This window comes from Homarus americanus, unplaced genomic scaffold (genome assembly GCF_018991925.1).
Source record: "Homarus americanus isolate GMGI-L3 unplaced genomic scaffold, GMGI_Hamer_2.0 scaffold34360, whole genome shotgun sequence".
Taxonomy (NCBI): domain Eukaryota; kingdom Metazoa; phylum Arthropoda; class Malacostraca; order Decapoda; family Nephropidae; genus Homarus; species Homarus americanus.
The window spans coordinates 8,308,157-8,333,243 of record NW_024739403.1 but is presented as its reverse complement, the minus strand read 5'-3'; the positions used below and the strand labels follow the sequence as shown (position 1 = coordinate 8,333,243).

The following is a 25,087-nucleotide window of genomic DNA, read 5'->3' as shown; positions in this document are numbered from 1 at the left end:
CTCACATGAAGATAAGTAGACTCGTCACTCACACCACTATACAGTTAGTGAGCCAGTTGCCTAATAATTCAATTTCTCCTCGTTTACTTTCACATATACTGAAAATTTAAAAAAAGATAATTATATGTAATGTATTTTATGTTCTTAAATTTCATACTCAGAATACTCAAATCTCTCTCAAAACAGAATACATTTACAGGTGATATTCTGCTGTAGTGTGTATGTATTGTGTATAATATATATAACTTAAAGGTGGATGGTAGGGTGAGAGGAAAGGACCAAGATGAAAATATAGGGTGAAGGATTCATATGAGGTAGGACAGATAGACATCCAGGAAGCTGTAGTATTTGTGAAAGAGCAGGGTATGGCATCAGGTGACCTTTGGGGAAGGGTATAATTCTGATGGCTATGGTTGGGTTGGAAGTAGTAACAGGAGCAAACCAGAGACATATATGAGGCCTTGTTGTGGAAGAGTAGTACTGTAGAACATATCTAGTACAGTACCGTACTGTATATCAGAAAGAAAATTTTATTACATTGTTCCTTTAACAAACACAAGACTAAGAAAAGTTCACTTGTAAGAATATTCCTACAAAATGCAAATAAATTACTACAGTATCCTTTAACCCATCAAAAACCTAAATCATTACATTTCTGATATTGTAACAGGACATAAAAGAACAATTGCATTGTTAATAGAAGCTAAAATGAACATTACTCAACCTTAACTAAGTGTACCCCAACCACAACAAGAGCCCAAAATATCATTGGTTGACCTTTATTACTTCATAAAATTTGATAATGGAGGAAGGAAGACTTTAAACATACTTCAAGACTGAGTGAGAGAGCTGCTTCCGGACTAGGATGATCAGTTCATCTTGTAGTGCAGCATGTGAGGAGTCACAGTAGACGAGGAGGCTCACAACATCCAGCAGCCTCTTCACTTCCCCAATTCCCAGCTCGTCCACCACATCAAGTGAACCCTGTCAACATTATGATCTATCACAAAATTATCTAACCCCATCATACAGAGGTAAAAAAAGAAGACAGGAAATGGTGACAGAGAGAATAAGAAAATAAGAACTGGGGAACATGAGAAATGGGAGAAAAAAAAAGAGGAAAAGTTAGAGGGGAAGGAAATCAAGAAAAAATTAACAACAAATGAAGAGAAAGGAGGGCTGAAGGTAAACAAAAAGGATGAACTAGTGACCTTAAGGACAGTGAAGGAGTGATGACCACCACACCCTACTATGACTTATAAGAAAGGTTAAACAGACATTAAACTATTATTGCAAAACTGGAAACTCATGAACAGGCAAGTGAAAAGAAAGACAGAGAGGGAAGTGACTGGATATATTATATATTGATTTACTTATTCTTACTTAATTTTTTTTAATAAGATGTATTATAGCCAGTCAGAGAGCAACAACAGTTAAGACAGTCACAACCTCTAAGCCTATTTTTATATCATGTCACTGTACAGAAAACTGAAAAACAGATACCGTATGTTTAAACTAAGAAGTTAAACTTGAGGTTGGGTAAAACTAAGAGAACCCCCTCTTCCTCTTCCCCCTACAGAATTCTGGGAACCATACACTAAACCATTAATGTGATATAAACTGTAAAAAACATTGGTAAAGTAGAAAATATAATTTACCTTGAGAAAGATGGTGAACTTTGACATGGCAGCAGTATATTGGTGTGCGAGTAAGGACAAGAGTGACAACGCAGTAAATCTCACAGCAACGTTGTCACCAAGGTGCTTCAACAAAGCCAACACAATCTCTTGCTGCTGGTATCCGTCAAGATGCAAGAAGGACAACCTGACAAAAGGCGGAAAAACATTATAATGTTACTGGTGCATTTCTATTGAAAAGTTTAACGATATTCTATGACAAAAAGTTGTATATATTAACACTACGGGTGAATGTCTATCATATAATATGGATTTGATTTACAAACTTAATTTTTGCACATTACTACAACACCTTCCAAGAACAATGATGTGAAGACTCTAATGTATCTACATAATACACCTTGCCCTCACTCTGCACAGGTTTTATCTGTACACTTGTACAAATCTTCTGCCTCTACAGTACAGTATTTGTACAATGGGTGGACTGCTGGGTGTTGATACAGTATCAATTGAAGGGCAAGTTTGATAATATCTAGACAAACTATGTTACGGCACTTACAATGCACACCTGGATAGTAACTGATGGCTTTACTGATACTCATACTGTACAAGTTTTATTTCTTTGCTGGTGAAGTGGTGGGTGTTCCAGTAGGGTCTACAACATAACCTTCCTTTTCCTTTTTTCACCTTCATAGTGTGGGTCACTGTCATGGTAAGGTCCCAACCTCTCATCAAATCAACATTTGCACCTTCTCAGGTAAGGCAGACTATTTTAAGGATGCCAATGGATTTCCCCAAAAGTGTACAGTAGGGGCGGGATATATCGCGAGATAGGGTCCAAGAATGTTCGCTATATACTAAATCGCTATACAGTGGTCCCTCGGTTAACGAGATTTCGGTTAACGAGTTACCTTCCATAAGATTCTTAACTTCGGTTAACGAGCAATCTCTCGATTAACGAGTTTCTTACGAGCCGACCTCCACATGTTTTAGCTTGCATTTGGCGGTCCACCAGCTGTAGTATTAGTCCGCCAATACAGTAATCGGTTCTAGGGCTTAAATTCCTTACCTTTTGAGTATATATCAAGAAGTTTATACCATTCAATAATTTTAAAAGTTTAATATTAAATTTTTTAGTCATTTTAACAATTATTGAACATAATTGAAGGTAGGGTCACTAGTTTGTGGCACGCCATCCAGCCTGCCAACACAGCATACAGGCGTCAGTCTTTTTGTCTTTTCAGTGGAGGTAACATCTTGCTTGAGACTCTTCAACTAAATGCTTTTTTTCTGTTTACAAGCAAAGTATTGGTCATTTTGAAGTTTATTTTACACATTGACAATATATAATGCAGTGCAGTGTTGATTTAAAGAAAATAATCTTGAATTACACCAAGAGAACTAAAATTTTATGGGTGAAATGGCGCCATAGGGTGACTTCTCTTCTACCCAATGCCTTCTCTTCTCCCTTCTCCTCCACCCTCATTCTAATTCCCATCATCATCCAGGAGCCTTCTACATACACACCTCAAAGTAAGTGTACCTTTCTACCTTTTTTGTTGAATTTAGGCAATTTTCGGTGAGCTGGAACCAATTACAGTAGGGTATGCTATAACGAACGGATCCTACTACGAATATTCCTATAACGAACGGTTTTACCCATAAAATTGAGAATGCTATAACGAACGAAACTCCTACAACGTACATTATTTAATTTTTTTTTTTTTGCTAATTTATTGTTTTTTTATTACAAGTATTAATGATATTCTTTATTTCAGGGGTTTAGATGCATATTTATGCACTTTTTTACAATTTTATATTATATTTTTCAGTGTTAAGTGGTTGTATTTGGGGGCCTGGAACAGATTAATCCTATAACGAACGAATGCTATAACGAACAAGGTTCTAGAACCAATTAGATTCGTTATAGCATACCCCACTGTACCCAAAAACCCATTGAAACAATGGTTTCGGTTAACGAGTTTTTTGGTTAACGAGCAACCTTCTAGAACGGATTGTGGTCGTTAACCGAGGGACCACTGTATATAATTACATGTAATCAATGGGGAAACTAAGGTTAGGTTCTGGAGGCAAAAAAAGGTGACTAAATGAATTTATTTTCTTTCTAACTAAAGCGCCAATGAACACTAGACTCGGGAACACTAGACCCGGCAGCTGAAACACCATCCTGGGAACACCAGACTCGGCAGCAGACACCACACTGCCACCCCTCACTTGACAATCCCGCACCTACATAAACAAACACCAAAAATATTAGTTCCAGTATTAAATCTTTTCCATTAAGCTTTCCATTATCTTCACTTCACTTTTCACGTCACTAGCAACCCATTTACACTCGCTTTAGAAATTGGAATCTGCACCGGACTCGGCAGCTGACGTGTCATCCCGAGAACAACAGACGACACACTGACACCCTCACTTAGCAATCATAAACGAACAAACCAAAAATATTAGTTAAAGTATTAAATAATTTCCATTAAGCTTTCCATTATCCTCACTTCACTTCTCACATCACTAGCAACCCATTTACACTCACCTTAGAAGTCGTACTCTGCAGCAGTCAGCTGCTTTCTCATTACTCACTTAGAAAGACTGAACGGGTGAGCATGAATGCCTGAGTGAGCAGTCACCGTGGCGCCTCTGGTGAGCAAATAACGCATTTGCTTGCCATGGCGGTACATTTGAAATATTTCCTGCCCTATGTCCCTCACGAAAAAAAAAAATTGTCGCTATACATAGGAAAATGTCGATAATTTTGGTAGCCGCGATATAAAAAAATCGTTATATAAAGTCGCTATACAGGGTATATGCCAACTCTACTGTAACTACAGTAAAGTTCTTACTTATGGTCAAAGAAAAAAGCTGTGTTACACCCCCTAGCACAGTGGTTCTCAACCTTTTTCACTCCATTCCCCCCTTGAGGAATTTTCAACATCCTCGTGGCCTCCTTCATTTTTCTCCCAGAACAGACAAACAGACAAGTGATAAAGACTAAAGAATGATAAAGAAGGACAGATAAATAGGACAAGAGTTAGAATGGCAAACACACACACACACACACATTCACATACATAACACGCCCATGCACTCACACATAAAGCACACATACAGGTAGTTCTGCTATAACGCGATAATTGTGTTCTTGTAAAATATCGTGTTATAGAAAATCGCGTAATAGAAATAACAGGGCTTATGGAGAAAATAGGGTTAGGTGCAGATTACTCGAAATCGAAAAAATTTAGTAGTTAGCCTAACACAAAGGATAGCACAGTCTAAATAAATGTTACATTCATATCTAATAATGAAATCATGCAGTAAATGTAACACTTTACCTTGAAAAAATATGAATGTAACTTGATGGGGGAGAAGGGTGATTTTGAGGTTGATAACATCGAGCTTCTCTTCAAGTGTTATATCCTTTCTTTTACGATCATCACCGGGAATTCTATCACCAGAACGCTTCTTGGAGATATTCTTCTTCACCATATTCACAATTAATACCACAAAATTGGAGAAATAGCAAGCAAAAATCGCGTTATAGCAAACAAGAGTTCGCGTTATACAAATATCGTTCCTAATTCATAAATCGCGTTAGAGCAAATTCGCGTTATCAAAACACGCGTTACAGCAGAACTCACTGTACAGTCATACACAAACATGCACACAGGTAAACATTCACACTCAAGCTAGCAAGCTGAAGTGTACTTCCTGTAAGCAAGAACACGCCTCCTTTGACAAGCACTGCCCAACTTGGAAGAATGAGAAGAATAGTGAGTCATACCAATTTAGCACTAAAAATGGGAGGATTATATAAGTAAAGAATGAGTATGAACAACAATGGCACCAATAAATAAGGAAATAATTAATAAAGGAAGTGTACAAATATTTCACCCACGTAAAGCAGCGACCACATGAAATATGAAACAAAATAAGTAACACCAATTACGGAGTATATTATGCTTGAGTCAAGCTCAAACACAATATATGGTTCAGAGACAATACACTCCACTGTTTTCGTGATGGTATCCCAGGCCAGACTGAGATCATTCGGTCTTATCACCACTTGCAAAGGGATGACACACGGACACGTACTGAACAAGTCAGTTCAGCAGCTCCGTCCAGCGCCTGTCACACAGAGAGGGACTGGACCTGTGAAATCTTAAATAATTCCGTAAAAAAAAAATAGCACCAGAGTCTGTAAATATTAAAATTGTATTGTCGTTATGATTAAACAAAATGACAAAAAGAGAATGAAAATTCTCTTCTGCCAAGTCAAAATTAGTAATACAAGTTTTGTTTAATTCAGATTCCCAGCATTACAGTATTATTCCGCGATTTCTCATTTACGCGATACCTTGCCAGAACCGGACTTTCACTTTCCGCGGTGCATCTACTCATATACGCGTGAAGTATAATTTTTTTTTTTTTCGCTCATAAAATTCATACAAATTACCCAGCCAGAATATAATTTACATTGCTGGAATTCTTACAATATGATGATCATTTTGAATATAAACATCATGGATTTTGCATTAGACATACAAATTTGAGATCTAATGTAATAATTCGGTTTACAAAAAGCAAGTATTTTATCTTTTGTGCAAAATATATGAAGTTTACATTCAAAATATTCCCTGACCTGCAAGGAATCCAGAAATGTCAATTATATTATCCTAACTTTAGTCTGAGTTATTATTTATTACTAAAAATGTAAATTACTATTTTCTCCCAAAGCTTCTCTGGTATGGAGGGAAGGTGGGGGGTGGGGGGGAGGGAGGGAGGGACTGACCCAGCTAGGGCCGAGTATTTTGATTGACAGAAAGTGTCCTTGAAGAATATTTCTTTGTTTATTTAATGAAGATATATGTTTTAGCTCATAAAATTCATACAAATTACCCGGCCAGAATATAATTTACATTGCTGGAATTCTTACAATATGATGATCATTTTGAATATAAACATCATGGATTTTGCATTAGACATACAAATTTTAGATCTAATGTAATAATTTGGTTTACACAAAGCAAATATTTTATCTTTTGTGCAAAATATATGACGTTTACATTCAAAATATTCCCTGACCTGCAAGGAATCCAGAAATGTCAATTATATTATCCTAACTTTAGTCTGAGGTATTATTTATTACTAAACGTTAAAATCTAGTGTTTCACCCAATCATTTCTCAGAGAGGTAGGGGCCAGTGAGCTGGGAAGAGGGGGGGGGATTTGAGTCCATTATTTGAATGGACATTAACCTGGCGACTGTATTTCTCTTAAATATTAATTGTGTGAGCATACCATCATAAAATTTAGATGTTATTTTTACTACAACATAGGTATTGTGTCGGAAAAAGTGGAGTTTGGGGGTCGGGCCAGTCTCTATTGGAATTAATCCCATATGTTCTGTTGTTCACTTTATGCGGTTTTCACTTTCCGCGGTACCCTGTGGGTTCAATTGACCGCATAAATCGGGGTACTACTGTATTTGGAAACGTACAATTTATAGCAGCTCGACGTGGCTCCCCTAAATTCTTGCCGTGGCTCCCTTGGGGGCCATGGCCCCCAGGTTGAGAACCACTGCCCAAGCATTATGTTTCAAAACCCATGGCGAAAAATATGGGTAAGTGACAGCAAAGCTTCGAGGTTCAGGTCTGAAAGGGGAACTTTACCAGGACTTAGTAAATGTACTGCAACTTTCTTCTTTGGTAAATAGAAACTTTAAGTTCAGAATAAATATCAAGCATAAGTGCTCACCTATATAAGGAAGCTCCTGTCTGGCTAATGATAGGTTCAGGGCATCTCAGCAGTAAATTGGCCAACTTCTTCAACGGTTCAAAATTTTCTTTCAGTACCTTGAAAAAAGAAAAGAAAAAGAAGAAGCCATTTACAGTTTAACTGTCTATGTACTGCACTAAGAAGAGGAAACTATAAGTAAAGTATTGTAATGAAATATTATACTAGACAAGACAATTAAATTCACTAAATGAATTTTCAAATACAGAATGGTTTAAATAAGGAGAGGAGCTTTTATCATACAAATACTGACCAATGAAGACTACAGAGCTACAGTACCCTACAAATTAACCACCGTACAAATACATACACAACTATGGTTTGTGAATATTTTTTCAAGCAGTGTATCAGAAAAGAATCCAGTTCGAATCTTGTTGCGGAAGATGCTCTCTATGGCACGCCGTTGAGAAGGCACAGAGTCGTAAAACATTAGCAGGATCAGGAAGTCAAGAGGTCGAACACCGGCCACGTCATACACATCTTGAATAGCCTGAAAAACATGTAAATTATTAACAAGAATATCAAACGGTAAACAAGTGTAAATTATAAACAAGAGTATCCAACTGTAAACAAGTGTAAATTATAAACAAGAGTATCAAACTGTAAACAAGTGTAAATTATAAACAAGAGTATCAAACTGTAAACAAGTGTAAATTTATAAACAAGATTACCATAAACTGTAAGCATGTGTAAATTATAAACAAGATAACCATAAACTGTAAACAAGTGTAAATTATAAACATGATTACTATAAAATGTAAACCAGTGTAAATTATAAACAATATTATCATAAACTGTAAACAGAGGTAAATTATGAACAAGAACATCACAAACTGTAAACAAATGTAAATTATAAACAGGAGTATCATAAACTGTAAGCAAGTGTAAATTATAAACAAGAATATCACAAACTGTAGACATCATAGCCAGAGTGAACCCCAGAATGATAAGGACTGTTCTCCATCCAGGGTCAAGGTGCAGTACAGTACTTGGGTAATAGTATCATGTTTGTCACTTCTTGTATACGGAAACTTGAGTTATGATCCAAGGACAAATAATTCCAGTTTAGTAAATATGATTTTGAGCTTTACTCCCGAGGCCTTATATTCGATTATTTTGATAGCGTTTTTCCCGCCCTAGGAAGCAAGGTATGGGTGAAGTATTGAAGTAAAATTATTTCAGTTCAGAACCATAAATCTACCGTATACTTTTTAGGAAAAATTACCTTGGCCTTTGACATAGATTCTCCATTTTTTATGTACATGGTAACTACTGTATGCAAATGAGGTTCTATACTATCCATCCCACATATCAATTGCATTCTGCGGTAATATTTTCATTTTTGGTATCCACCTCAAGTTTCCACCATACCCACAGGAGAATACTGAGTACCTCTTACATGTCCTATACACCCAAGACAACAAACTTTATTAAAAAATCAAATTAACTTTATTGTACTGCATATGGGAAGGGAAGCGTGTGTTTTTTAACTTTTTATCGGTAAGCTCTCACACATATAGGATAGACTTTTTAGTGAAGTTTTAATACATAATAGACTTTAGTTAACTCTTTATACAAACTAGAGGAATAAGCTCTCAATGTCAACTTAACAACTCCTCACTCACTACACACACACACAGAATATAAGTAACATAATCCTTGCTTGTTGTAAAATGATACCCGCAGGTAAATAAGTACAACATAAGTATAGAGGACAAAACAATGAAGTGTAACTCACCTTTAACCAAGCAGTAGAGAGGAACCTGTGAATCAGAGTGACAGTCTTAATGTTATTGAGAAGCAGAATTTCGTATGCTATATTATCATTGTCGTTATTAGTATTAACTGCAGATCTGCTGCTGGCAAATTTCCCTGTTAATTTCTGTGGAGACTTCCTGACGCGCCTGGAGTCTCCAGGAAGGTTGATCTTTTCACGAATGTCACATAAAACCTGCATGAAAACAAAAAAATTTATTCTCACCCAAATTCAGGGTATTAGTGGTACAGCAGTAATACGTGTATCTCTCACTATTCTGTCCTGGGTTCAATCTCTAGCCCAGGACAGATGTGAGAAGGGTGTGATCCAGTGTGACCCTACCAAACATGGCAAGTTTTCTCATGATTCTCCAGTTTCCTAAGAACAGACAAACCTTCTGAACGACTAGTAAACTGATAAGAGGTAACAATGAATAAATACCATATACATACAGTATAAATGTTTGGCACACATGTCAGCATAAAAAAAAAAAAAGCATTAGATCCACACTCAATTTTTTGCTCTCACGAACAAACACCATTTTCTCATAAACTAAGTAAGTCCAGTGAAAACGACAAAACAAAAACACTTTTACACATTACATGACTAAACACACAAATTAAGATATAAGTATAAATGCAAGCTTGGAAAATGACCATAACGATGACATAAATGTAAAGTGAGATTTACAAAGTGAATATAGGAGAATGAAAGATGCAAGAATGCACGCATACACACTATATTTTCAGTCTTCTGGCTGCCATGCTCTCTCAAAAACTGTTAATTGCTATTAATTATTATTATTATTACCTGTATTATTATTATTATTATTACACACATACACAAATCAGAAAATAGCATTAACACTTAATCAACAATAAAACATAACAATAAACAGAAATATTAGTGTTCACCTGATAGGCCATTGGCTGAGGAGTGTTGCTTAGCAGGAACTTGGTAACAACAGGCAGCTGCTCAGGTCTAGCCGCCTGTAGGGATTTAAGTACAGAGTGATGCACATCCTCCAGGTCCTTAGGTGCCAGCGTCAAGTGCCCTAGGGTGTCAAGGATGGCAGGTGTCAGCTCTGGTGTTGTGTCATACAGATTACTGAAACAAAAGATCAATTGCGGTCACACTTGCACTTAATACATATCACCCTCCCCACTTACACACTTAATTTGTACAACATATCCCCCCTCCCCCACCTCACACACACAGATAGTTTCGGGGTGGTTAAATTTCAGGTTATTTAGGCTTACGGCAACTCTTCAGGTGAGCACTTTGGGGAGCTATTCTTCAGGTGATCCATAATGGTTACAATTACGAGAGATCTGTCTTGGTCTTCCTACACCACGGACACATACAGGTATTTAATAAAGAATTTTCCAGTTAAGACATTGTATCTTCAATCAAGTTTAAAAGTGATAAAAGTGTCCGGCTATCCATAATATTCCCTCATGGTCCCAAAAAATAATGATAAAGATTTTCCATTTTATTATCGTTGAGATCATTGACTATGTCCCTTTGATAATACTATTACTGCTGTAGTGGATTTCTACCCTACAAACGCTATTTGTCGCTGAGTAGCCGACCCCACCAATTCCCCAGTGTATGCCTCGTGGTCTAGGTCAACCAGCGCCGCCATACATCACGGAGCGGGGGTCAACTACTAAGCCACGCCTACCCCCCGCTATTTAAGACCTGACCTCGTGGTGACCTGTCTCTTTCTACCTACACCAACCAGCCAGCAACACCTCCTCCGCCGCTGCCTGGCGGCCCTCGCTCCTCCTCCGCCTGCCTGGCGGTCCTCGCTCCCGCCAGCGAGCATGGCGACCCACAAGCTGTCCTCCTGTGAGCATCCTCACCAACCAGCTCTCTCTACATCACGCTTGTAACCATGCTGCCTTCCCAGCACCAAGCTGCATTGTACATCCAATACAACATGTATATAGAGAGCACATTGTGAGTTTCCTTTCTCCATCCCATCCTGAGTGTGAACCAAACATCTTGAACCCCACAATTGGTGACCCCCGGAGATTCGCACTCACACAGGATGGAGGAGAAACAAATGGTGACTACCGGAGATTCGCACTCACACAGGATAGAGGAGAAACAGATCACGCTCCCAGTCTTCAAGCAACATGGAGGACTGGCTTTTCCACCCAGAAGCAGCTCTCATAGGCTCTACAGCTACTGTCTCTACACCGCAGGTTAGACACCCTAGAGCAGCTCTGCTACTCTAAGCAGACAGTTGCTCCTCTTCCGACCTCAGCACACCCGTCCTGCCTCAGACGCGAACCCCAGCCCAGCAGTAACCCCTGCCGCCCCTGATGCGGCCTCTGCTCCTGGCGCGGACCCACACACCCCTTTTCTCCCTCAGGTACTCCCTGCTAATGTCCTGCACCCTGCTGCTGTCGTGGACCCAGCTGCTGTCACGAGCCCTCATCCGCTTCTGCTGACGCAGCCCCTGCTCCTGACCCAGGCCCACACACCCCAGCAGGCGCATCTGACGACTCTGTACCTGCCGTGAGGGAAGCACAACATTCATCGCCTCCACACACCCTTTTTCTCCCTCCCTTCTCCCACAGATAGTGTGTATATAGACAGTTGTATCCAGCGACCGGCTCATCCACGCCATCGCCGTTATCTCACATGAGGCATGCAGCGCCCATTCTGCCTCACATGTGCTATGCAACCCTGCAGACAACAAGTCTCCTACACTGCCTGAAGGGAAGGGGGAGTATTGTAGTGGATTTCTCCCCTACAAACGCTATTTGTCGCTGAGTAGCCGACCCCACCAATTCCCCAGTGTATGCCTCGTGGTCTAGGTCAACCAGCGCCGCCATACATCACGGAGCGGGGGTCAACTACTAAGCCACGCCTACCCCCCGCTATTTAAGACCTGACCTCGTGGTGACCTGTCTCTTTCTACCTACACCAACCAGCCAGCAACACCTCCTCCTCCGCCGCTGCCTGGCGGCCCTCGCTCCTCCTCCGCCTGCCTGGCGGTCCTCGCTCCCGCCAGCGAGCATGGCGACCCACAAGCTGTCCTCCTGTGAGCATCCTCACCAACCAGCTCTCTCTACATCACGCTTGTAACCATGCTGCCTTCCCAGCACCAAGCTGCATTGTACATCCAATACAACATGTATATAGAGAGCACATTGTGAGTTTCTTTTCTCCATCCCATCCTGAGTGTGAACCAAACATCTTGAACCCCACACTGCCTATCATTATTTTTTTATTCTTTATTAAGTTATATATTGTACTTGTGTGTGAAAACAATTTACCATTAATCTGATATTTAAAATTTGATTATATAATGTCAAGTTTGAGAGATTTACATCCATTACTTAGTAGTTTCTGCTAAAATGGTCTCCTGTTGTCATACACACAGACAATGGGTAATTCAATTTCTGCTGGAACAACAACAATGTCTGATGAACTGATTCACTAGATACTGACAGATGAATTATACTCACAGTAAACATGGCACAAAAGCCAAATCATTATAATCTGTGATAAATAATTTTCTATTTTCATGTGTCACGTTTGTCATGACTGCAAATCACTTCACACTGGTCTCTTAATAAGCCAACCAGATGTCAACATTCCATCAATGATACCCATTGTCTATACGATATACAGGACAGCAAGGAACCAAACAAGATTCTCCAAGTATTCTTCCCAAATTTTCTGTATAAAGAGCATGAGTGTATGTACTGTATATGAACATGTGAGGCAGCATGGGGGGGGGGGGAGCATGGGGGGGCATGGGGGGGGGAGCATGGGGAGGGAAGGAGAGAGGCTAAGGAGGGGGTCAAGGGGAGCGAGGGGGGGGAGGGATAAGCGCCGTGAACAACAATACATCATGAAGTAAACATGAAGCTGAAACCCAGGAAGTGGAGACGAGAGGTTAATGTGCTCAGACACGATCCTGCCAGGCTACTCATCCCCTCCCCCTTTACACTCTAGTAATACAACAAACAAACCCCCAAAATATAATTAGTAGGCACCATATTTAAAAACGTCACTACCTCCCCTCTCATCCCACGGCCTCCCCCTCTCCATCTCATCCGGCCTCCCCTCTCATCCACGGCCTCCCCCTCTCCATCCACGGCCTCCTCCCTCTCATCCAGCCTCCCCTCTCCATCCAGCCTCCCCCTCTCCATCCCGGCCTCCCCTCTCCATCCCGGCCTCCCCCTCTCCATGTATGTATTAACCCTACCCTACATTCTCTTACTCCTTCCTCTCACACTTTCACCTCATGTGTTTGTCTGATTCACATGTGTTTACTCTAGGAGCAGCCAAAGTGACATGACATACATAACATACACCTGTCCTCACCCGGCCTCCCACCTCACACACTGTCCTCACCCGACCCTCCACACACACACTGTCCTCACCGACCCTCCACCTCACACAATGTCCCCGACCCTCCACACCTCACACACTGTCCTCACCCGACCCTCCACACCTCACACAATGTCCTCACCCGACCCTCCACACCTCACACACTGTCCTCACCCGACCCTCCACCTCACACACTGTCTCACCCTCCACCTCCACACACTGTCCTCACCCGACCCTCCACACCTCACACACTGTCCTCACCCGACCCTCCACACCTCACACACTGTCCTCACCCGACCCTCCACACCTCACACACTACTCATAACACAGCAGCAGTTAAAGCTATTCATTTCGTTTAAGTTTGGAGTTAATTACAAGGAGAATATCGGGTACTTCAATAAGGACGTGAGTAACAAGGATATGGCGTTATTCGTCCTTGGGGAGGTGAGGTGGTGGGGAGGTGAGGAGGTGGTGGGGAGGTGAGGAGGTGGTGGGGAGGTGAGGAGGTGGTGGGAAGGTGAGGAGGTGGTGGGAAGGTGAGGAGGTGGTGGGAAGGTGAGGAGGTGTGAGGTAGAGATAGACAGACACACACAGGGAGAGCCTAACCTAACCCACCCTAAACTAATCACAGGTACCTGCACTTCGGCACCTCAACTACCCTGAGAGATTGGAGCGCCTGAACTTGCCTAGCTTATACTACAGACGGGCAAGGGGGGACCTAGTTGAGATGTATAAGCATCTCAGGGGCACTACTCAGTCGAGTGTCCCTACTTGGAGCTGGCGGACGCTCGCCCCACAAGGGGTCACAGCTCAAGATTGAAGAAGCCGCAAGTCCAGAAAACTGAGAGGACAAACTTTTTCGGAGTGAGTGTTGTAAAGTCTTGGAACAATCTACCAAAGAGTGTTGTGACGGCACCGAGTGTGAGCTCTTTCAAGACAAGACTTGACCAACACTGGAGCGTGTTCAGGTACATTCAGGAGCCGGTGCATGCCCAGTACATGCCAACAGTGCGTGACAGAGACATGACCGATCGCCCAAGAGGCTAACGAGCCGATCAGTGGTGAAGAGGGCAAAAAAAAAGAAAAAAAAAGCCAATCTAACCTAACTGCGGCTAATATAACTTCACCAAAGCTAACCTAACATTACCCCAAACTACCCGAACCGAAGCTAAACTCAGCTAAGATGATGATGGAACACAAAAGAAATTAAGTGTTATTTTCACTTTAAGAAGATTATTGTCCAAGGTAGTGTCTGTCTGAGAGAGAGAGCCCACCCGGGCACAGATCACTGACCCATATCGGGGCCTGGGGGCGAAAATGTAACAACAACAATAATAATAATAATAATAATAATAATAATAATAATAATAATAATAATAATAACAATAATAATAATAATAATAATAATAATAATAATTATAATTATAATTATAATAATAATAATAATAATATTAATAATAATAATAATAATAATAATAATAATAATAATAATAATTATTCATAGTAAATAAAATTTGATAAAATTTCAAAATTAAAAATAAAATAATAATAATTCATAATAAATAAAATTTATAATAAAAAATAAATAATAAAATTAAAATAATAAAATGATAAGGATAACAATAATAAAAATAAAAATAATAATAATAATAATAATAATAATAATAAAGAACCATAAAGAAATACAAAAAAAATCGATAGTGAGAAACGATATATGTATGTTGTGTTGTCAAAGTCAGAGAAATAATTGAGACCCTGCAATTGTGTGTGAATGAGGCAGAAAGTCAGATCAGCAACCTGGGACTTGGTCACAAATTTCGTGATGCCATATGGCAGCAGGGTCTACCATTAGACAACACATTATGCTTCCAATATCTTCCCAGGCGGTAGTACCTCCCTGTATCCACCTGGGCAGCTCCACACTCAACGTGCTAAACGCCTATGCTCCCTCAGATCAGCTTCAATACACAGATCTCCCAGACTTTTTACACACTGAGCCCACTGTCCTAATGGGTGACCTGAATACTAGACACAAGAAATTAGGTGACTCCACCACTAACACCAATGGTAGGAGACTTATCTCACTTCTCAGTGCATATGAAGATGTTCAAATTATAGGTAATAATGAACCAACACACATCTATGGCGGGGGTCTAGACAAATGTATTGGCTTTAATCTATCATACACAACTCATAGCTCTGATGTTGTCACTGATCTTATGTCTGACCACAGCCCAATCCAAGCTAGTATACATGTAGCCAATGACACCCCCACTGGTGGTAAACTCAACAGACGTAGAATCACAGTCAAGCAAGAACATGAAAGCCAGTTCATAGACTTCATCCATGACTGGTACAAGGACTACAAGCCTGACAATTACCAAAGTTTCCATGACGATCTGATAGATAGGACTTATGTATACTTCACCAACAATGCCTCCACCAAAAAAAAGGAGAAAACGTGGTCAGCATAATGGGAACAGGCAACAGCAGTGCTATAATGACCCTGAGCTGAAAAAACTCAGGGCTAGGGTCAGGAGGGTGGGTAAGGGTTACAGACAATGTAGAACACCTCAAATGTTACAATTGTATCAAGCTTCCCTTGCTGCTGTCAGGGAACGTGTAAACGAACTCAGACAAAATGCATGGGAGACATATGTCAACAGCCTGAACCAACACACATCCCTCAGCAAAGCCTGGAAAGACATAAACATAATCAGAGGTAAAAACAGAAGACACGTCTCCCATCCAAACCCTCTGCAAAAGTCGAATGAGCTAATAACAAAGTGGGCTCATGTGTCGAGCTATGACATGTTACCAGCTGGGACTCGGGGACTCCTTGATGCGAAGTCTGTAGAGAGAAGTAATCTTATTAGCTTTATGCTGGGCAAACAGCACGATGAGTGTGATGTTCCATATACTGAGTGGGAGCTTGACGCCGCCCTCGCCAGGGGTAGGTCTACTTCCCCTGGAGAGGACGGAGTCACCTACAACATCATTAGACTACTAAGGCGCGTGCCAGGCAATCCATTGTTGGTATTGTACAATATGAGTCATGCCGAGGGCCAACTACCCACATCATGGACCAGCAGTATTGTTGTACCAATACCGAAACCAGGACAGCCTGATGCCTTTCGTCCCATATCACTAACCAGCTGTCTGTGTAAAACCTTTGAGAGGATGGTTCTTGGCAGACTCTTATATAGAATCAGAGAACACATGTCTCCTAACATAAATGGCTTCACCCATGGTAAAGGTGTACATAATTGCATCACCACATTCCTAACTGTGCATGGTGATGAAAGGCACAGATACACCACATTTCTTGACCTAAAAGCTGCATTTGATATTGCCAATAGGCAACTGATATTGTACGAACTAGCCAAAATGGATATAGGAGGTAGGCTGTTACACTGGATAAGTGGTTACCTAACCAACAGAAGGGCTGCTGCACTGTTTCAGGGTTACAAAAGTGAAGTTAAAGATATGCAACTTGGTACCCCTCAAGGTGGAGTACTTAGCCCCACTTTGTTCAATGTTCTTATGAATGCATTATTAAATTTAATACCAGACAACCCCAGCAATATCTCAATCAGCTATGCTGATGATATTCTTATACATACTAAAACTCATCGTGAAATGCAAACCACCCTGAACCATGTATACGCAGCCTGTGAACACCTCGGTCTTATTATCTCCACTGACAAAACTAAGGTGTTCAACAAACAAGCTGGTAACCGCAAACGCGGCCCCGCCAAGTTCAAGATAGGTAACAACACTATTGACTATGTTTCTTCTTTTAAATATCTTGGTGTTTCCGTCCCTTGTACCCTACCTGCCATACAACAGCTAACCCGCCAATGTACTGACAGACTGAGACCTCTTAGAAGTGTAGCGGGGTACAGCCCGCACTATGGTGCTAATATTAGAATTGTTAAAACAATGTACCTAGGCTATATAAGATCTCTGATAGATTACCACGCACCAGCCCTGGTCATTCGTGACGGGAAAGGCGTTGACAAGCTCGAGAAAATGCAAAATAAAGCCCTCAGAATTATCCTAGGATGTCCCATGAGCACTAAAGTACTTAATATGAGGAAAGAACTAGGTATACCCAGTGTTAAAGATAGAATAATTGAAGTCAACCTCATGATAGCCCTGAGGCTTCTGCGTGGTGATCCTGATAACATTGTTTCCTTAAAATTGCTAGAATGTATGAACCATGGGACTACTGAGTCTAAATGGATCCAAACTACAGCTACACATATGAAGATATTTGGACTAGACCACCTGTACAAAGTTGAGACACAACAGCGCTTCCTGCCACCCTGGCGGACAGTTCCCTTCGATATCACAATACCGACGTATCCGCCTAAAAAATTAATTATACAAAGCATTTATCTCCAACACACTGCCAAATTGAGAGCCCTTGAACACATACACACTCTACAGACTGATGATAATATCACACAGACCATCTACACTGATGGATCTCTAAACACCGCCTGTGGGAGGGCTGGAAGTGCTATTGTTGTGACTCAACCTGACGGTAATATAATTGAGAAAGGAGTTAGAATTAACAACTGGGCATCCACTCTACAAACTGAATTAGTTGCCATACTCACAGCTATTAAATTCATTGAAACCACTGTTACTGACAGTCTCATCATCACTGACTCTCTATCCTCACTACTTGCCCTTGGTACCCTCGACTCAGGTTGTCACGATCTTGTCTCTGAAGCCAGACACAAATATGCGTGCCTTGTTGACCGGGGTGTCAGGGTCAAACTGTTGTGGATCCCCTCTCACATAGGCCTCATAAAACATGACAGAGTTGATGCCCTCGCCAAACTCGCGTCTAACAAAGACACCGTTGAATACAATTTGGGTCTGTCAAAAAGAACCCTTAAAACTGTAATTAGGAAAGAACTTATTGATGAGTTTGACGCAAGTAGACAAGTGCAAACAGGCACTAGTCGATCCATAGTTTACCATGATGAGATGTATCAAGTGAAACATGTATATGGAGCAAGTAACAAGATCACTAGATTACAAGATGTTGTAACCGCTAGATTAAGGTTAGGATATAAGTACCTCTGGCAGTATGTTCCTCAAGCAGATGTAAACAAAACTAAATGTAAAGTGTGTGGCCATACATATGGCCACACACTTGAACACTACGTCCTCGACTGTGTGAAGATAGAACCTTTTAGGGACAGGTCCAAGCACACTGTGTGTGAAATGGCACAACACTTCATCTCTAATGGCAAGATAGCCGACATATTAAGATTGTATCCACTTTTTTGCACTCAGTAACTATATCAGTTCTCATGTACAGAACCAAATACGCAATGTGCTTGAATACCTCCCACGTAAATGTGAATAACAAAGTGTGAGGCCAGACATACTGCCTCACACGCCTGTTCTCACGCATTTGTGAATAAGTTACCCTTTATGTATAGAACTAAACAAATAATGTGAATGAAATACTGTGTAACTTTCGGTGCCATTATATCCTGACAACCGGGGTTAATTATTATGACCCTTTGTAAACCCTACTCTGTAATCCTTTTGCGCTACCGCTCACAGGATGAGTGTGGGGTGCACAATAAAGTAGCCGCTGCAAGCGGCAAAATCAAAATCAATCCCTGTTTGGTAGTTACCTACTACTTAATGTTAAGTGTGACCTCTCTTCATCATTTAACATCTCCATAACTCACTCCCACCCTCTTACCATTAATCTCTCTCTCTCTCTCTCTCTCTCTCTCTCTCTCTCTCTACACCTGTCACTATATTAACTCCCACGTGTGTAATGATGAGACAGTTTATAACAAGTTGCTTATGTGGTGGTGTGGTTGACGTGGTGATACTTGTTGTTGTGGTACTTGTTGTGGTGGTAGGGGTTGCTGCTGTGGTGGTAGTCGTGGTTGTTGTGGTGGTGATGGCAATTGTGTGACAGTGGTGGCGATAGTGTGGTGGTGGTGGCGATAGTGTGACAGTGGTGGCGATAGTGTGGTGGTTAGTGGTGATGGCGATAGTGTGACAGTGGTGGCGATAGTGTGACAGTGGTAGCGATAGTGCAGTGGCGGAGATTAGTGTGATGGTTGAAGTAGTATGGTGGTGGTGGTAATAGTGTGACAGTGGTAGCGGTGGTAATGTTACATGGATATCCCGTCTCGTATTGCTGTCGTTGGCATCCCCTTATCCCCCACCACATACACACTGCGACCACTTCCGCAGTATCAAGAATTCGTAGTATTGAAAGCCGAGGGTTCAATTATAAGGCCATAGGTTCAAATATAAGTCTGTGGGTTCAGTTATAAGGTAGAGTGTTCAGTTATAAGGTAGAGTGTTCAGTTATAAGGTAGAGTGTTCAGTTATAAGTCTATGGGTTCAGTTATAATTAGAGTGTTCAGTTATAAGGTAGAGTGTTCAGTTATAAGTCTGTGGGTTTGATTATAAAATTAAGTGTTCAGTTATAAGTCTGTGGGTTCAGTTATAAGGTAGAGGGTTCAGTTATAAAGCTGTGGGTTCAGTTATAAGGTAGAGTGTTCAGTTATAAGGTAGAGTGTTCAGTTATAAGGTAGAGTGTTCATTTATAAGTCTGTGGGTTCATTTGTAAGGTAGTGTGTTCAGTTATAAGTCTGTGGGTTCAGTTATAAGGTAGAGGGTTCAGTTATAAGTCTGTGGGTTCAGTTATAAGGTAGAGTGTTCAGTTATAAGTCTGTGGGTTCCAGTTATAAGACTGTGGGTTCAGTTATAAAATTAGAGAGTGTTCAGTTATAAGGTAAGTGTTCCGGTTATAAGGTAAGTGTTCAATTTATAATTAGAGTGTTCATTTATAAGTCTGGGTTCATTTTGTAAGGTAGTGTGTTCAGTTATAAGTCTGTAGGTTCAGTTATAAGGTAGGGGTTCGATTTATAAGTCTGTGGGTTCAGTTATAAGGTAGAGTGTTCAGTTATAAGTCTGTGGGTTCAGTTATAAGACTGTGGGTTCAGTTATAATTAGAGTGTTCAGTTATAAGGTAGAGTGTTCAGTTATAAAGGTAGAGTGTTCAGTTATAAAGGAAGAGTGTTCGAGTTATAAGTCTGTGGGAGGTTCAGTTATAAGGTAGTATGTTCAGTTATAAGGTAGAGTGTTCAGTTATAAGACTGTGGGTTCAGTTATAAGGTAGAGTGTTCAGTTATAAGGTAGAGTGTTCAGTTATAAGGTAGAGTGTTCAGTTATAAGGTAGAGTGTTCAGTTATAAGGTAGAGTGTTCAGTTATAAGGTAGAGTGTTCAGTTATAAGGTAGAGTGTTCAGTTATAAGGTAGAGTGTTCAGTTACAAGTCTATGGGTTCAGTTATAAGGTAGAGTGTTCAGTTATAAGGTAGAGTGTTCAGTTATAAGGTAGAGTGTTCAGTTATAAGGTAGAGTGTTCTAATTATAAGTCTGTTGGTTCACTTATAAGCTAGAGGGTTCAGTTATAAGGGAGAGTGTTCAGTTATAAGTCTGTGGGTTCAGTTTTAAGGTAGAGTATTCAGTTATAAGTCTGTGGGTTCAGTTATAAGGTAGAGTGTTTAGTTATAAGTCTGTGGGTTCAGTTATAAGGTAGAGTGTTCAGTTATAAGTCTGTGGGTTCAGTTATAAGGTAGAGGGTTCAGTTATAAGTCTGAGGGTTCAGTTATAAGGTAGAGTGTTCAGTTATAAGTCTGTGGGTTCAGTTATAAGGTAGAGTGTTCAGTTATAAGTCTGTGGGTTCAGTTATAAGTTAGAGTGTTTAGTTATAAGTCTGTGGGTTCAGTTATAAGGTAGAGTGTTCAGTTATAAGGTAGAGTGTTCAGTTATAAGTCTGTGGGTTCAGTTATAAGGTAGTGTGTTCAGTTATAAGTCTGTGGGTTCAGTTATAAGGTAGAGGGTTCAGTTATAAGTCTGTTGGTTCAGTTATAAGGTAGAGTGTTCAGTTATAAGTCTGTGGGTTCAGTTATAAGACTGTGGGTTCAGTTATAAGGTAGAGTGTTCAGTTATAAGGTAGAGTGTTCAGTTATAAGGTAGAGTGTTCAGTTATAAGTCTGTGGGTTCAGTTATAAGGTAGTGTGTTCAGTTATAAGGTAGAGTGTTCAGTTATAAGTCTGTGGGTTCAGTTATAAGGTAGAGTGTTCAGTTATAAGGTAGAGTGTTCAGTTATAAGGTAGAGTGTTCAGTTATAAGGTAGAGTGTTCAGTTATAAGGTAGAGTGTTCTAATTATAAGTCTGTTGGTTCACTTATAAGGTAGAGGGTTCAGTTATAAGGTAGAGTGTTCAGTTATAAGTCTGTGGGTTCAGTTATAAGGTAGGTATTCAGTTATAAGTCTGTGGGTTCAGTTATAAGGTAAGTGTTTAGTTATAAGTCTGTGGGTTCAGTTATAGGTAAGTGTTCAGTTATAAGTCTGTGGGTTCAGTTATAAGGTAGGGTTCAGTTATAAGTCTGTGGGTTTAGTTATAAGGTAGATGGTTTCAGTTATAAGGTAGAGTGTTCAGTTATAAGTCTGTGGTTCAGTTATAAGGTAGAGTGTTCAGCTATAAGTCTGTGGGTTCAGTTATAAGGTAGAGGGTTCAGTTATAAGTCTGTGGTTCAGTTATAAGGTAGAGTGTTCAGTTATAAGGTAGAGTGTTCAGTTATAAGTCTGTGGTTCAGTTATAAGGTAGAGTGTTCAGTTATAAGGTAGAGTGTTCAGTTATAAGTCTGTGGGTTCAGTTATAAGGTAGAGGGTTCAGTTATAAAGCTGAGGGTTCAGTTATAAGTCTGTGGGTTCAGTTATAAGACTGTGGGTTCAGTTATAAGGTAGAGTGTTCAGTAATAAGGTAGAATGTTCAGTTATAAGGTAGAGTGTTCAGTTATAAGGTAGAGTGTTCAGTTATAAGGTAGAGTGTTCAGTTATAAGTCTATGGGTTCAGTTATAAGGTAGAGTGTTCAGTTATAAGGTAGAGTGTTCAGTTATAAGTCTGTGGGTTCAGTTATAAGGTAGAGTGTTCAGTTATAAGTCTGTGGGTTCAGTTATAAGGTAGAGGGTTCAGTTATAAAGCTGTGGGTTCAGTTATAAGGTAGAGTGTTCAGTTATAAGGTAGAGTGTTCAGTTATAAGGTAGAGTGTTCATTTATAAGTCTGTGGGTTCATTTGTAAGGTAGTGTGTTCAGTTATAAGTCTGTGGGTTCAGTTATAAGGTAGAGGGTTCAGTTATAAGTCTGTGGGTTCAGTTATAAGGTACAGTGTTCAGTTATAAGTCTGTGGGTTCAGTTATAAGACTGTGGGTTCAGTTATAAGGTAGAGTGTTCAGTTATAAGGTAGAGTGTTCAGTTATAAGGTAGAGTGTTCAGTTATAAGTCTGTGGGTTCAGTTATAAGGTAGTATGTTCAGTTATAAGGTAGAGTGTTCAGTTATAAGTCTGTGGGTTCAGTAATAAGGTAGAGTGTTCAGTTATAAGGTAGAGTGTTCAGTTATAAGGTAGAGTGTTCAGTTACAAGTCTATGGGTTCAGTTATAAGGTAGAGTGTTCAGTTATAAGGTAGAGTGTTCAGTTATAAGGTAGAGTGTTCTAATTATAAGTCTGTTGGTTCACTTATAAGGTAGAGGGTTCAGTTATAAGGTAGAGTGTTCAGTTATAAGTCTGTGGGTTCAGTTATAAGGTAGAGTATTCAGTTATAAGTCTGTGGGTTCAGTTATAAGGTAGAGTGTTTAGTTATAAGTCTGTGGGTTCAGTTATAAGGTAGAGTGTTCAGTTATAAGTCTGTGGGTTCAGTTATAAGGTAGAGGGTTCAGTTATAAGTCTGTGGGTTCAGTTATAAGGTAGATGGTTCAGTTATAAGGTAGAGTGTTCAGTTATAAGTCAGTGGTTCAGTTATAAGGTAGAGTGTTCAGTTATAAGTCTGTGGGTTCAGTTATAAGGTAGAGGGTTCAGTTATAAGTCTGTGGTTCAGTTATAAGGTAGAGTGTTCAGTTATAAGGTAGAGTGTTCAGTTATAAGTCTGTGGTTCAGTTATAAGGTAGAGTGTTCAGTTATAAGTCTGTGGGTTCAGTTATAACGTAGAGTGCCCAGTTATAAGTCTGTGGTTCAGTTTATAAGGTAGAGTGTCTTGGTTATAAGTCTAGGTTCAGTTTATAAGGTAGAGTGTTCAGTTATAAGTCTGTGGTTCAGTTATAAGCAGTAGAGTGTTTAGTTATGTTCGTGGTTCAGTTATATGTAGAGTGTTCAGAAATAAGTCTGTGGTCTCAGTTATAAGGTAGAGTTCAGTTATGCCCGTGTCTTGAAGTTATAAGGTAGAGTGTTCAGTTATAAGGTAGAGTGTTTAGTTATAAGTCTGTGGTTCAGTTATAAGGTAGAGTGTTCAGTTAAAAGTCTGTGGGTTCAGTTATAAGGTAGAGGGTTCAGTTATAAGTCTGTGGTTCAGTTATAAGGTAGAGTGTTCAGCTATAAGTCTGTGGTTCAGTTATAAGGTAGAGTGTTCAGTTATAAGTCTGTGCTTCAGTTATAAGGTAGAGTGTTCAGTTATAAGGTAGAGTGTTCAGTTATAAGGTAGAGTGTTCAGTTATAAGTCTGTGGTTCAGTTATAAGGTAGAGGGTTCAGTTATAAGGTAGAGTGTTCAGTTATAAGGTAGAGTGTTCAGTTATAAGTCTGTGGTTCAGTTATAAGGTAGAGGGTTAAGTTATAAGTCTGTGGTTCAGTTATAAGGTAGAGTGTTCAGTTATAAGTCTGTGGTTCATTTATAAGGTAGAGTGTTCAGTTATAAGGTAGAGTGTTCAGTTATAAGGTAGAGTGTTCAGTTATAGGTAGAGTGTTCAGTTATAAGTCTGTGGTTCAGTTATAAGGTAGGTGTTCAGTTATAGGTCTGTAGGTTCGGTTATAAGGTAGAGTGTTTAGTTATAAGTCGCCTTGGTTCATTGTAAAGGTAGAGTGTTCAGTTATATGCAGAGTGTTTAGTTATGTCTGTGGTTCAGTTATAAGGTGTTCAGTTATAAGTCTGTGGTTCAGCTATATAGTTAGGAGTGTTCAGTTATAAGTCTCTGTGGTTCAGTTATAAGGCAGAGTGTTCAAATATAAGTCTGTGTTCAGTTATAAGGTAGAGGTCTGTAGTTATAAGGTAGAGGTTTCAGTTTATAAGTCTGTGGTTCAGCTATAAGGTAGAGTGTTTTAGTTATAAGTCTGTGGGTTCAGCTATAAGGTAGAGCGTTCAGTTATAAGTCTGTGGTTCAGCTATAAGGTAGAGAGGTTTAGTTATAAGTCTGTGGTTCAGTTATAAGGTAGAGTGTTCAGTTATAAGTCTGTGGGTTCAGCTATAAGGTAGAGGTTTAGTTATAAGTCTGTGGGTTCAGTTTATAAGGTAGAGGGTCTGAAGCTTGAGGTCTGTGTGGGTTCAGTTATAAGGTAGAGTGTTTAGTTATAAGTCTGTGGGTTCAGTTATAAGGTAGAGTGTTCAGTTATAAGTCTGTGGGTTCAGCTATAAGGCAGAGTGTTCAGTTATAAGTCTGTGGTTCAGTTATAAGGTAGAGTGTTCAGTTATAAGTCTGTGG

The 25,087-nt window shown here is 40.0% G+C and overlaps 1 protein-coding gene across 1 annotated transcript in view; it reads right to left on the bottom strand.

The window, feature by feature from the left end:
- Window positions 1-25,087, bottom strand: part of LOC121874593 (Fanconi anemia group D2 protein-like) — a 92,122-nt gene that overhangs the window by 32,298 nt on the left and 34,737 nt on the right. Inside the window, exons 7-12 of the mRNA XM_042378802.1 lie at window positions 10,121-10,313; window positions 9,189-9,401; window positions 7,761-7,940; window positions 7,412-7,509; window positions 1,659-1,824; window positions 830-984 (exon numbers count right to left, since the gene is read on the bottom strand). Coding sequence (XP_042234736.1) covers window positions 830-984; window positions 1,659-1,824; window positions 7,412-7,509; window positions 7,761-7,940; window positions 9,189-9,401; window positions 10,121-10,313 — 1,005 coding nt within the window. The remainder of the gene's footprint in view (window positions 1-829; window positions 985-1,658; window positions 1,825-7,411; window positions 7,510-7,760; window positions 7,941-9,188; window positions 9,402-10,120; window positions 10,314-25,087) is intronic.